Source organism: Pipra filicauda, unplaced genomic scaffold, assembly GCF_003945595.2.
Source record: "Pipra filicauda isolate LSUMZ 115617 unplaced genomic scaffold, ASM394559v2 scaffold302_size1215360_pilon, whole genome shotgun sequence".
Taxonomy (NCBI): Eukaryota; Metazoa; Chordata; class Aves; order Passeriformes; family Pipridae; genus Pipra; species Pipra filicauda.
This window is the reverse complement of record NW_024104424.1, coordinates 230,014-244,039: the sequence shown is the minus strand read 5'-3', so window position 1 is coordinate 244,039 and position 14,026 is coordinate 230,014. Positions and strand designations below refer to the sequence as shown.

The 14,026-nt window shown below is 41.6% G+C and overlaps 1 protein-coding gene across 3 annotated transcripts; it reads right to left on the bottom strand.

Moving 5' to 3' along the window:
* Positions 1-215: 215 nt before the first annotated feature.
* CD200 (CD200 molecule) lies at positions 216-12,697 on the bottom strand. Of its 3 annotated transcripts, none has more exons than XM_027722975.2 (6): positions 12,615-12,697; positions 11,258-11,339; positions 10,201-10,527; positions 9,310-9,576; positions 7,361-7,471; positions 216-2,347 (listed from the first exon to the last, which is right to left on the bottom strand). In XM_027722975.2, exons 2-5 carry the CDS (start codon positions 11,313-11,315, stop codon positions 7,365-7,367), a joined length of 759 nt encoding a protein of 252 aa, XP_027578776.1. In that variant the 5' UTR covers positions 11,316-11,339; positions 12,615-12,697; the 3' UTR covers positions 216-2,347; positions 7,361-7,364. The 3 variants fall into 3 exon arrangements, with proteins under 3 accessions (XP_027578776.1, XP_039239239.1, XP_039239240.1); XM_039383305.1 differs by lacking the exon at positions 12,615-12,697 and adding an exon at positions 12,143-12,183; XM_039383306.1 differs by lacking the exon at positions 7,361-7,471 and having other exon boundaries at positions 12,615-12,655.
* Between the last annotated feature and the right edge of the window lie 1,329 nt (positions 12,698-14,026).

Here is a 14,026-nt window from a genome sequence, read left to right as displayed (position 1 = left end):
TTTTCCTCACAAGTTTTGTTCAATTTTTTTTTTAAGACAAAAAAAAATACCCCAAAACACCCTTAAAAAAAGCCCCAAAGTCCCACTTTTTCTACAGAAAGGAAGCAAAATACAAACCAATTCTACAAAAAAGGCCCAAATTGCAATGAAACATTTCTGGAACCCCAAACAAGTAGGTTAAAAAAAAAAAAAAAAAAAAAAAAGACCAGTTGATGTATTGGCTGGAAAACATTTTTTTATTAGAAAAAGTAAAATATATAAATAAATAATCCACGTTGTACTTACAATAGTAGAGCAAATGTCATCCCTCACATCTTCACTAATACACTGAGACACACACACACACAAAGTTTTATCACTGCTCTGGAAACAACAGAACACTGGTTCTAACACTGAGTCCTAGGTCCTGAATCTCCTAAATCCTCTCTGTAGGTGTTTCAGATTGACAGTCTGTACTCTTGGTAAACATATGACATAAAAAGCACAAGACAAAAGGCACTTAGGAAGTCCAACACACTCGGAGAGATGGAGTATTTCAGATGCACAAACAAATGCTGATCAAACCCAAAAGATGGTACTGGTAGTGATCCCAATCCAGTGACATTCAGACAGAAGGAAAACCTTAAACATTTAACTCCTCGGCTGAACAAAAATCACCAGAGGACCCCCTAAAGTCCTTCCATCTATCCTGTCAGTAAAATGGGCCATTAAATGTACAACCCAAGGTAGGCTTGGCTTTGGCAACCCTCACCCTGTGAAGGTGCTCAGGGGCTGTCAGGGTTTAACCCCAGGCAGCAACTAATCCCTACAGAGCTGCTTTCACAGCCCCCTGGGAGGGATGGGAGAATCAGGAGAGTTGCCCCATATTGCCTTCTGCACAGAAAATGAACTCTATCCCAACTAAAACAAGCACAGGGGAGCTCAGGAAACTGGAACTTTAAGCCTGGAAATGGCCAGATCAGCAGGCCTGGGCAGGCACTGAGGACCAGCTTAGGGTGGTGGGGGACAGAGGAGCTCTAACACAACCTGGGGCAGGAGCAGAATTAGGGGCCAGCTCATAAGAGTAGTGCAGTGCCTTTATCTGCCACCAAAATCGGGGCAAATCAGCAAATCCAGGTTCTGTAAGACCTCCTGCTGACATCATCCCACCCACAGCAGGGACACAGGCCAGCGAGCTGAGGGGTGACACCCCACACAGCAATGCCCAGCACAGAATAATGGCCTCTGGTGATTTATGTGGCTTCAAAAAGACACAGCACAAACGGATGGAGGCAGGGAAGAATGTTTTAACAGTGCACAAGGTGACCACCAGCACTATGGAGGAAGTTAGTCCACGGCTTTTGACAGCAAAACAAGGAGTAGCATTGGGTATTAACAGAGTTGTTTTGGAAAATAACCAGAGAGAGAATGACAGCAAAAAAGAAAGGAGGGGTGGAGATGACAATGCTTACACTACTGGGCTTTGTTTCCAACTCCTCCTCACTTATTTGAAAAAAACCACCAAAAACCCCAAAAATAAACTGAACCAAAAGAAACAAAAAACCCCCAAACCAAGAAGAAACCCCACCCCAGGATTAGAAAGGTCAAATAAAGTACAATACTTATATATTTATAAATATATATAAATGACATATAATTCTTCTTTCCCAACCGTGGCTGCTACTTTCTTTAACCTGTCACCTCCCTGGAGTCCTATTGCTCTTCCCCAGTAATTCTGACAAATTCAGTGTGGTTTGAGTTCCTGTGGCCTTGAGTCCTGTGGTTTTGAGTTCAGAAGGTGTTTTTGGAGAAAGTTAAGCAATACTGTCCTTGGCACAATGACACATTCACTGAGGAAAAGGAGCTGGAACAGCTGGGTAAGAGAAGGAAAACCAGATCACAGGAAGAGGGCAATGAACTCAGAGTTGCTGCAAGTGAAATTGCAGACAGAGGTTGGCAAAAATTAAACCCCTCTCTACTACAAGAGCAATCAGGCACTGCAAGAGGATCCCCAGAGAGTCTGCAGAGCTTCCATCCATGGGTGTTTTCAAATCTCAACTGGAAGAAGGTAAATACATTTTTCACAGCAGCAGTACCATGAGTGGCACGAGCAAAGAAGATTTTGGCACAGCAGGAGAGGACTAAGTGGTCCCTCTGATCCTACTCTTTCAGATTAAGGGTCCAGACTGAATAAAAAACATTGTGTTAGTCATTTCAGTGATAACTCAGTGTCTAGATAGGGCAGTGTATGTATCTCTTCCTTTTTTTGTTGCTTCTTTCCAGCCAGTCAAGTCACTATATTTCTAATGCTGACTTCAGGTTGCTGGGCTCTGATGATCTGGAAGGTGAATGGAAATCCTCAAGGATCCTAGAAAACAAAGAAAAAAAACAGGGAAAAGGATGAATTGTGGCCACCGTGTTGCTGCCTCAAGGGCAAGGGGGGAGAGAAATGCACAGTGGGGAAAGTGGGGAACAACAGTCACAAAACTGCCCTTTGGTGAACAACTGTAGGACCTTCCCTGCTTTTTTTAATCCTGGAAGTCATACATGCTGCAGAATTCAGGATAAGACAGGGAAATAACAAATACACAGAACCCTAAAAGGATTTGTAAACTGTGAAAAGCAAACTCACTTTCCTGGTGGGTAAAACACCAGGATAAATCAGTAAGGTTTTATATGGAGCATATAAATAGTTTGGTATTTCAGAATGTCATTCTGATGTTTGAGATGCAATTTATAACACTACCATCACATGGCTTTGAAGACAGGGACAAAATATATGGCACCTTTGCTTTTCATGTAGAAGAATATGAAAGAGGTTTCCATCTCCTTGTCTAATAACCCCTCATACAGCCAAAGTATTTTGCAGAGTGTTTTGGAATTGAGTATACAAATAATTCCTGCCAAGGAAGCGAATGAGGAATTGAAACAGTGAGGTAACTATTCATTTATCACAGGAGTGCCATTTTTCCTCCCTTTCAGCTGCATTTTATTTTCTGGTTATATACAAAGCACAAATATGATGGACAGGACAAAAATTGTGTTGGTCACCCATAGTAAGAGCCTCCTTGTTTGCAAAGAAACAGCATTTTAGCAGCATAGACTTCAACACTTCTCCCTTGGACAGGCATGATAACCCCTGGGATGTTTCCTACACCACCACCTTCATCCTGTCTGCAACAAACAGGATTTATTTTATTTATCATCCTGAACAGAAAATTAAGTGACTTACTAGGGAACAGGTGCTGTCTGTAAGCAGCAGATGATGAAACCCAAAAACATCTTCACTTGGGTTGCAAAATATTTATGTCTGTGGGAAACCTGGTGGGCAGCTGACAGCAGAATTACCTCTTTGCTAGCATTTTTGTAATGAGGGGTGGCTTTTTTTTTTTAGTTCCCCCCCTCATTAGTTCTGTTTTGGTCTGTTTGGCTACAATATTTTTACACTGTGGTTTTTGAGGGAGTTGGGTTGGGGTTTGTCTGGGTTTTTGTTTGTTTTCTGTTCTTTTTTTGTGTAGTGTTAAGAAGGGTAAACCAATGAGGCTGTTGTATATTCACTACATGTTTTTTGCTATTTTTCTGGGAATTAAAAATAGGATAAATATATAAATCTCCTACTCATGATAAAGCCACACTTGAGAGGAAACCAAGAAAGTCTAAAATGAGCCTCCTCAGCTGGGACATGACTCCCAGACACCCATTCCTCTGTGAGCAGGGTGAGTTAGATCCATCTGTCTCATGAAAGAGGGAGATAAGTCCTGAGTTTATCATCTGAAAGTCTGGTATTTAGCCTGTCTTTTCTGGAAAAATTATTCTGAAAAGTCTCCTAAAGGCAATCAGCTATGTTGTTCTCAACTACCAAGTCTCTCACTAATAATAAATCCAGATGTATGTCAAAGCAACTCACTGAAGAAATAAGTCAGGTCATAAGATAAAATAGGAATTGCCGTAATTTTAAGCCAAAGCTTAGAAACAAAGCCTTCCCCAAACCGAATAAACACAAGAGAATACTGCTATAGTGGCTCTTCCAGAATTAATTGCTATTTTTACTATCAACACAGCAATGGAAAGCTCTTGTTTTTGTCAAGTTTTCTAAATAACTGGAATTTCCTGCACAAGACTTATTTCCCAGCCTTTCAGGACATATTTGGCCACCAAAATTTGGGGTTCTGGTACCTCAGTATTACAGCTGATCAGCCAAGTTGCTATTTGTCACTTAACAAACCTGATTCTATACTATTTGTAGCAACTTCCAAAACTCAGAACAAAAAAAAACCAATCAGGGCACCTTAAATTCCTGTTCAGGGTATCAAGTGATCTCCAGCTGGCAACAAAAAGGCATTTTCAACTTGTTTTATAGTACTTTTGTAAACTATGACGCACACTGAGGTTCAGTATTTCTTTGAAATACAGGCAGTTGCTTGTATTCAAACACAAACATAGAATCATTAAAGCTGGAAAAGACATCCAAGATCATTAAGTCCAACCTCTGACAAAGGCACAATGCTGCTCACATCTGAATTCCAGAAAATTTCCACTTGAAGGAAAACCTGAAGGTTTTGACTTCCAAACAGGAAAAAAACCCCTGACAACATTTCTATGTTGGCACTTTCTGCAGAATGGAATTTTTGATCTGACCTAATCTCTTCTTCTATGACTCCTCAAGTTTTCTTTTTCCAGCTTTCTAAGGTCACATCATATCTATTCATTAACAAGCCCCATATTTTTCTGTCCTGTTGCTATAGTTTTTTTAAACACAGACATACAATTTGACTATTTATAAGCCTTTCCACATGTCAAAACCTGCATAAGCTGCCCAAGAGACATCAACACACCAATGCTTTAAAAACAAAACAAGCCAAGGAAATCATTCCGGCCTTTCTATGCCTTGGTGAAATAGGCCTTCCCGGGCTGTTGCAGGTCACCACAAGCCCCCCAGAAAAAAGCATATGTGGAATTGTATCCCCCTACAGACATCCTGAGAAGTGACTATAAAGCTTTTTAATTGGCCAGGCTGAAATAAGAGTATCCTGCAAGCCTTGAAATAAGCAACTGATGCTGTGGAAAGCAGTCAGGTTGAGACATGTGAAGGGCAGGTAAGGCACAGGAATTCAGGCTCATAAAGCTTTATTTTGCTTCAACCTAGGCTCTTGGTTTGTTAAGTGACTGCTTTACTTTGGTGTAAATAAGCTCTGTTAGTTGAGCCAGGAGGGAAATCGTGACTTTTTATAAGAGCAGCACCAAGAGAGGGTGGGTGACATTTTGCCTGCTGATTCATTGCGGCTCATTGCACTTGTATGGAGTGAGAGGCACAGCTAAATTTGCCTCTGCTTGTCAGAGATGAAAATATGAGTTTTCCATCTCCATTTGCCACAAAGGCCGCTCAGTTTGTTCCCAAATAAGTGACTTTTTGCCAACCATTGTGAAGACACTTCACTCGGGATGCTTTCAGGGAGAGCTACAAAACACACGTGTGCTCTGTAACTGGTACACAAGGCAAATGCCTGAGGGGTGAGACATCAAATTTCAACCCCAGCTCTTGACCTAATTCCCAAGTATCTACCACAAAAAGGAAGGAAATAACAAATAGAAAAGCAAAGAAAAAACTAATCATACTCTCAAGAGCAGAAGCAACTTTGTCACAGAAGTGTCCCCAGCCACTCAGATAAAAAGCTGCTGTTTTACTTTCTGGGCAACTTGACAAGACTACAAAGGCAGTGCTTGTTATCTATTGTTGAATGAAGAGCAGTATTAAAGTCCCAGACATACAGGGGGATTTTCCAGCCAGTGCTATTTGCTCTCTGTTGTGAGGTTATAAGAAGCCATTCCAAAATTATGTCCGTGGGCACTGCCCCTCATTTGAACCATCTGAGCACAGTAGAGGATAAAACCAGAAAAGGGCTTTCTGCAAGGTGTTACTGCCTCTTGGGGGAATCAACTACAACTTTAAAAATCATAAACATATTTCACAGATAATTAGGGAAAAAAAACCAAGTCACCACAAAACCAGACAAAGATCCATAGCTAAGGAGGGTTAGGGGATTTCCTCATTACAATATGGTGTTTGTGGAGTAGTAACACACTGGAAATACAGTGTTGAAAATTGCTGTAGTTCCACAGGTATTCTAACGATTCCCAGAGAAATGACAGTTCTAATTACATGCAAGATAAATATTAAGTAACCCCTAGGAACAGGCATAAAAGAGCATCCTGGGGATAAAAAAATACTTTAAAAAAATCTAAAAAACCAGATTGTGATAGAATGATCAAACTGCACTACTGTCTGAGTTTTACAGCAAACTAATTAACGAGGACTTCAGGAAACAAAGGTACATTAGGAAAATGGACTACCCATTTTTTTAAGGTGGTCACTGTATGAAGGGATAGGATCAGCTGGCCAAAGTTGCTCTGGATAAAGTAATGCTGCCTTATGCAAAGAGGAGCCAAGTCACCACATGACATTTTCAGAACTCAAAATTGAAAAACAACTGAAAATATGCAGACTAAGGCTGATAAAAACTAGACTGCATTAGAAGAACAGAGACTGAAGGACTTCCAAGATCACTGTAGAAGTCACATCCTGGAGTTTGGTAATCAAACCCCATGATGAATGGGAAGGAACACAAACTATTCACTCAAGTCCTGCTTTTCACAAAAAAAGTCGCTAAAACCCTGCTTTTGTTGATAAACTTTGACAGAAACTCATACCCCCTAGTAAACACTGTTCAGCTAATTTACCCAAACAATTCTACTTGTTTATAGGAACAATGGAAAGCTCATATTTTAAAACTAGAACTTTTCTGAGGTGTGAGAAGTGTCCATTTCTTTCTTCTCTGTGAAGACTTTTGCAGTAGCAGATTTACTAGATCAACCCCTCTCAACAATAGGCACTCTAGGTTTAAGTTCACAACAGACAGATCTGATATTTCTGGAAACATTACTTTATATCACATCATCATCAGGAAGCAAGTATCTAACTATTCAGGAACTGAGCTAATGTGTGCTGGTGTTTCTAAATACATCAGTAGAATTTAAAGCCAGACACAGCATTTTGATTTAGCTGAATGTCAGTGAAATTACCACTGACCATCAAATTTCTGTGATTTCTAAAGCCTCCCCAATCCTCTAATTTATTTATTTTTATTCTGTTGTTAGTAATTAAGACTAGACAGCTGAATTGATCCATGACAGGTCATTCCACATGCAAAGACATTACACTGACTGCAATTTCTCCTTAGTTCATCATTAGGATGCAGACTCTTATGCCAAATTTGAGCACACCTCACCATATCTCCCTGTTTGTCTTAAAAATGGTGCTGTAACCAGCAGAAAACTCTTCCCCTGAGGGAAAACCACTGGTTTCCACACATCAGGGACTCACCACTTCAACACCTCCTGCAGATTTTCTTCCTCCAGAACAGCAAACACACAACTACGACAACAGTTACGATCACAGCAATAATCAGCAGCCAAAGTAATGAGGGTCCCTCTTCTGTGAAAACAAAAGAAAAACCACACCAAATGAAGCTGGTTTATAAAGAAAATAAACAAAGAGAGCCAAGAGGATGTCTGGTTAATGACAATGCTTCCTCTGATACTGTGAAAAGCACTGCTAAGATACACAAAAGCAGCAATTGCTCAAAACAGAGAGTGAATTTATGAATCCTTAAGGGCAAAACCACTTGCCTGCAGAAAATGTGAGAAGATGTTCTCATGTTCAACCATGGCCAAGGAAACTGCCATTCCCCCCCTCGATACAGCGCTTGCCATGGGCACATAAGCACAACTTCACACAAGTCTTAATGCTTTCAGAGGAGTTTGTTTGTTCACCCAGAATTTTATCTTTTTGTTTGTAAAATATAAGTTATTCTTTTTACCTTTAAACAATTATCACTGTTGAAAAGGCTGCATTAACCTTCAGAAGAGAAGACAGGCCTGCAAATAGCTCTACCCAACACTTAAGCATAAATTCCTCCCTGGTTAACCACTTTAAACAGCCATTAATCAAAAATGTTAATACAAAGGCCCAGTTCACTGACATTACCTGGAAAACTTTATGAAATAAAATGTATTTGGATCAAGCCAACACTATTCTGTCTTTTAACAAAGCTAGGTGGAACTATTCATTGGAATTTATCATCCTCTAAAATATAATACTGCTAAAATAACAAGCTGTCAGCTGATTTTTCATTCTCCTAGCAAGAAAAAACAGTCTTAGTTTCCTGCTTTGAGATACATATTTTCTTTTCAAAAGGCCAAAACAAAAGAATATTGGTATTCAGACAGGAGAAACATTTAGCATGCTTTTTCAATTAGTATAATTCAGAATTAAGAACTGATTTGAAGGTTAAGTTTTAGAGTGAAGACATTAATTCAGATCTTGCTCTGTACTATTATTCCTGTAACAATCACTTCTTGAGCATCTGATTTCAGAATTAACCCACATTTATGTGCTGCTTTTCCTGTCTTCGTAATTCATCAGTGGTCTCCCCTTTAAGGCTCTGGATTTGGAGACACGTGAATTTTAAATATCCCAAGTCAAAGCTTCTGTATGAACTAAAAATGGTAATTCAGCTTTTAATGTTTCTCTTTCTCACCTGCAGAACTGGGGTGAAAGTCTTTCCAGCAGAACAGAATGTTGGAAGAAGAAATAAAAATACTACAAGGTATTCAGATGTTTCATGTATTTAAGATGTCTGCATAAACCCAACACAAGCATCTTCAACTGGCTGCCTCCCTGTATGCCTGGAAATACTATTCTTTCCTCACCATGACTGTTCCTTCTTTCCTGCATCTCTAGTGCGAAGTTCTTCTGCTGTGTTCTCCCAGAAATCAATAAAGTTATGTTGATTTACACTGGCTGAAGCTCTGGCTCTTTTCTAAACACTTTAAATTAAAAATACACGTTAAAACACAACAAAGCATGTGGTAAGTTGAAGCCAAGCTTTTGTTTCAGAGATAGTTTGTTACAAATTTCAGAACTCCCACTTCTGTGTCCATTAAGCTACCCATGGAGTTTTTACTTCACCTGGATAGATATCATTTATATTTATTTTTAGGCTGTTAAATTATGAAGGCATGCATGAAAATTGTAGTTTGACTTGCTGCAAAACACATGGTGCCTCTAAAACCCATGGTTTGCCTTTTTTCCCCTCCTCTTTGATAGGACTCCAGTATGTCACTGTCTCAAAGACAGCAACAAATGCAAATAGGATTTTATTTCTTCTTGCTTGACATACACACATCTCACCCCCTCCTCTTCCCAGCAGATTCCTACCCAAACATGGAGGCCAAGAGAACACTGACAAGGTGCTTTCACTGTTCACCCACCTCCGTTAATTCTCACGGGCAATTCCCTTGTTTCCTTTGTGTTGTTCACTCTGCAGATCAAGTCCTGGGCCCTGATCCTCTTGGGGTTGGAGACGTGCAGTGTGCTGGTGATGGACACCACCCCACTGGCGTGACTGACCACCTCCTGTGTAGGAGCAGAATCGAACAAGTCGTTCCAGGTGATGGTGGGCTCTGGGAAGCCAACAGCACTACAGACGGCTACCAAGTGACCTTCAGAAATGTTGTAGTGGACAGATGCATTGAGACCTTCCAACATACAAATGAGACAATCCATCACCACAATGAGCTCCTACTCACAGGCAGTAACAGCAGTCTGACCATCACGAACCAGAGCAAAGCTTACTGCATTCACACTGAGCCCAAAGAAATGCTCACTGGGTCAGGTTCCCTCCAGGACTCAGAACTCCTTCCCTTATACTCAAGTTATATGCCCCAAACATTTCACTTAATCTAAAACCCAGGTATTAAAATAATCTGTTCAGTAAAACCATTTCTTGGTCCCATCTGATAATTCCCTACCAATATGGCAGAGCTCACAGCACCGGAGTTGTTGCTGGCACTGAGAGGAAACAGCAACAGGCAATGTTGGTTTGCCCAAGTTCCATCTGGGACTGCCCAAGGGCTTACAAAGATCCCACTCCTTGCTTTTTAGCTGCTAATCAAGGAATAACAACCAAGAGCCAAACCCACCACAACAGTCTTGAGTATGACCCCCAGAGTGTTGCTCACAGCAGTAATGCTCTGTTTCTACATTCTGTTCCACCAAGGGATGCTCCTATTCCTGCAGTTCCTGAATCTGCTCCAGGAAGTACTGTGGGTGAGAAAATACCTCTTATTCCACCAGAAACATATCCCTGCCGGGAACCTCACCAAAGACACTCAGGCAGGTACGTCCAGAGACGGAGCCTGAGGGAAAAGTATTGAAGAGACACAGGTAACATCCTGAATCATCCATTGTAGCGTCCCAAAAAGTGATGCTTGTCTCGTTGAGTTCCAGACTTGTGAAATTCATTCGGTCTTGATAGGACTTGTGAATCCTCAATCCTTTCAGTTTACTGTATGTAGCTATATTCTTAAGTGATTTTTCAGAGCCCTTTTGCCACGTCACTTGCACAACATCCATGGGCTCTGTCAGGGCACAGCTCAGAGGGGCATTGTCACCCACCCTCACTTGAATTTCTTCAGCCTGTGGAACCACTGCAGTGACATAAAATAGGGAAAGGGGCAGATATCACACATATTCAGAAGCCTAATGCTGATTCTAAGGCCTGGATTACCCACAGACACAACAACTCCTCCAATTACATTCCTCCACCAAAGAGTCCTTCTCTTCAGTACTCCTAGAAATCAGACAGTTTACATTGCCTGAGGCTCTGGCTTTCTTCTAAACTGTTTAAATGCAAAAAGACTTACCCTATTTCTATACCCATCCCTGCAGACTTCCTTCTCCAGTTTCACTAAATCAGCTCCTGCCTTCCCATTCATCACATACCCAATTTTTGTTTCCTAAGAGCTAGAGGAAGACTGAGTGCATCAGGGAAGTACACACCAAGCCATTCTCAGAGGAGTAAACATGGCTTAAGAAGAGTTTCCGGACCACGTAGTTTTAGAGTTCACAGTACATTTGAGATGGAGAGAAAGAAAACTAGAGATTTGTTCCTTAGGGAAGGCTCCACGATGGGAAACTGAACTCAGGTGAACAGTAGTGTCCAGTGTCATCATATTTATGGGATGCTGCCATCCCTAAATGCTACTCTGGGAGGTTTTACATCACACCTGCCAGCACCATATCTCTGCCTCAGCATGTATCTAACAACATCAGCAATCTGGATTTCAGCTACTTTTCTCTCTTACTCTGACGAAGCCTCAGGAATCTGAAACCACTTCCCCAACAATTTTCAAGCAGACTTCAGGAAATTCAACTTACCCTTCGCCTTTCCAAGCCCAGAACATGCCAGACACAAAACCAGAAATCGGAAAGTCATTTTGGAAGAGGAAATCTGCTTCACCTGACGGAAGACAAGGAGAGATGAGTGACTCAATGACAGACCCTCTTCTAGTGTTATCGTGTCCTCAGGGTGCAAAAATTAACAGTAGGTTTGTCATGTGAGAAAAAAATTTGGGGTTAGACACGAGATTTGACAGGTCTCATTGCCCTGTTCCCTCGGGTGATATTGCCACAACATAACCGAATTGCAGACCTGACTGAAGCTGGCATGATATCCAAGCAGAAACATTATTTTGCACAAAATCTCTGTAACACACTCCACCCACTGCTGAGGTTTTCTGCCAATGCCTGCAAAAACAGCTGATGCATCTGGGGAGCATCTTCTGTCAAGAAATAAGGAAATCTCAACCTTTTAAAGATTTTCACAACATGCAAAAAACAGAAGAGAAAATTGACTGCAAAGCATTTTCTGTGTTACACCGATTAAGAATGGAAGGCTGATGAACAAATAAACGAAGGACAGGAAGAAAAAGTAAGTATTTAAAACAAATTCCCAGTGCACATAATGCTTACACAGACAACCAGTAGCCTGCCTTTAAATTCTGAACACATTATGCTAAAATCAGTCCTGATGCAACTCTCTAGTTACCAAGCACAAAGAGAGATCAAGTTCTGATGCGTAAAAATCAGGAAACAAGGATCCATCAGCAACAAGCCCAATGAAGAATTTGCCAGTGTAGCCAGATATTTAAGCAATAAGAAATTCAGACAGATATTCCAAAAAACAAGCAGAAATCAAGGGCCAGCAAGCAGAAAACACCGAGTTAAAGAAGTGTTTATAAAGCAGTGAAAGACGTGTCACACCTGCAGGCAAGTAGAGTTTTCAACTCCAGCCTTCTGTGCGTCACCGCTTTGGGACCCGTTAAAGCCCTTAATGCACCATCACGCACACACGGGGTAGACAAAAGGTTTCACACCATGAGAAACTAGGCTACACCGTGTTTGGTGGCTATATGGGCCACCAAAAAAAAGTCCCTAGGGTTACAAGTCCAATCATCAGTAAAAAAAACAACCAAACAAAAAAAACCCCAAACCCCACAAAAAAACCACACAAACACCCCCCCAACACCCACAAACTCACAAACAAAAAAAAACCAAAAACAAACAAACAAACAAAAAAACCCAAAAAACCCCCAAAGAAAACAACCAACGAAAAAAACAACCCCACAAAACATCAGAAGAAAGGGAAAAAAGGCGTTAAAGACTGAAACTGCGGCAAGTAAAGTGCGAATCTTTCAATCAATCCTTCACTGTGCCTGCCCTTCCCGACCCGCACCTCGGAGGGCTCCCGAGCCACCTCCTGTGCCCCTCGCCGTCCAAACCGCTCCTCCGCCGCTTCCTTTCCGAAAACTTTCAGAAAGTTTCATTCCGAAATTCCTTCAACTTTAAAGAAAAACTTTTATCCTTCTGGAGAACCGGCCCCAGTAACTGCTCGGCGTCACAGGCTCAGAAGGGCGGCTGCGGCAGGAGCCGGGCACCGTCCCGGTCAGGAATGACGGAGAAAGGAGGCGCGGGCACCTCTCCAGCATCTGGGAACGGCCCGGAGCCGCTTCTGCAGCCGAACCTCCCCCGGGGGAGCCTCTCCGGGCCCGGCCGGGGCCCGGCTCGGGGCCATCGGGCTCCGGAGGCTCCAGCCTTCCAGTCCCGCTCCCGGGACACGTCCAAACCGCTCCTCCGCCGCTTCCTTTCCGAAAACTTTCAGAAAGTTTCATTCCGAAATTCCTTCAACTTTAAAGAAAAACTTTTACAGAGCCGGGAGAACCGCCTCCGGGATGCATAATCGCGCTGCTGCTGGAAATCAGTAGTGTAAACCTGAACTTCAAAGGAAGTTAAAGCACTTCCTCCCCGGTTTCTGTTCAAGGGTAGCGTCAGTCACACCAAAAATGAATTTTAATTAAAGACATCTGTGCTGTCATAAAACACTCAAACCAGAATCCAATAGCAGAATATAATGTAATAATGACAACAAATGATAATAATTTATAATAATGGCCAAGAGCTGTGACATTCACCATCCACACACTGGACTGTATATTCTTAGTGTTCCAAAAAGCATTTGGGATTTTTTTCAGATCAGAACCCTTTCTGGAACTTATTTATTGTAAGGCTTCACTGGAAGTCACACAACAACATACTCAAGGTTTTGCCAAACCTGGTAAATTATTTCTTTCTTAATTACCACAAAAATAATAAGAACTGCAGGTCACTAACTCAGCAATAGTCAACAACAAAATGTTGTTAATACACCAAGGCTCCACCTCTCTTCTGAATCCTCATCCCAAATAAACAAACACCACCTGTTTTTTTCAGAATTCTCATCCCAGATAAACACCACCTGGTTTTTCTGATGTTAGGCTGTAGGAAATTAGCAGAAAAAATTCAGTGAAAGAAGGTACTGAAAGGGAAGGACATTTTATTACACAAACTCTCTAGGCAAGTTGATTTCATACCCAGTTTCATACTCACAAGCCGTGGGCACTGAAGGGGTCTGGCCTGGATCTTTCAAGTTCCTCTTCATGGGTGATAAAGAAAGTTATCTCTATAACCTTTTTTATCATTGGGAGTGGTCTTTAGCTGCTACCTTCCTGTTGGGTGGAGAGGAAAAGGGGCAGCAGGAGTGGTGCAGGGCAATCTCTGCCATCTTCCTGTTGTTACACTACACAATCTTCCAGTGACAAGTTTTCTCTG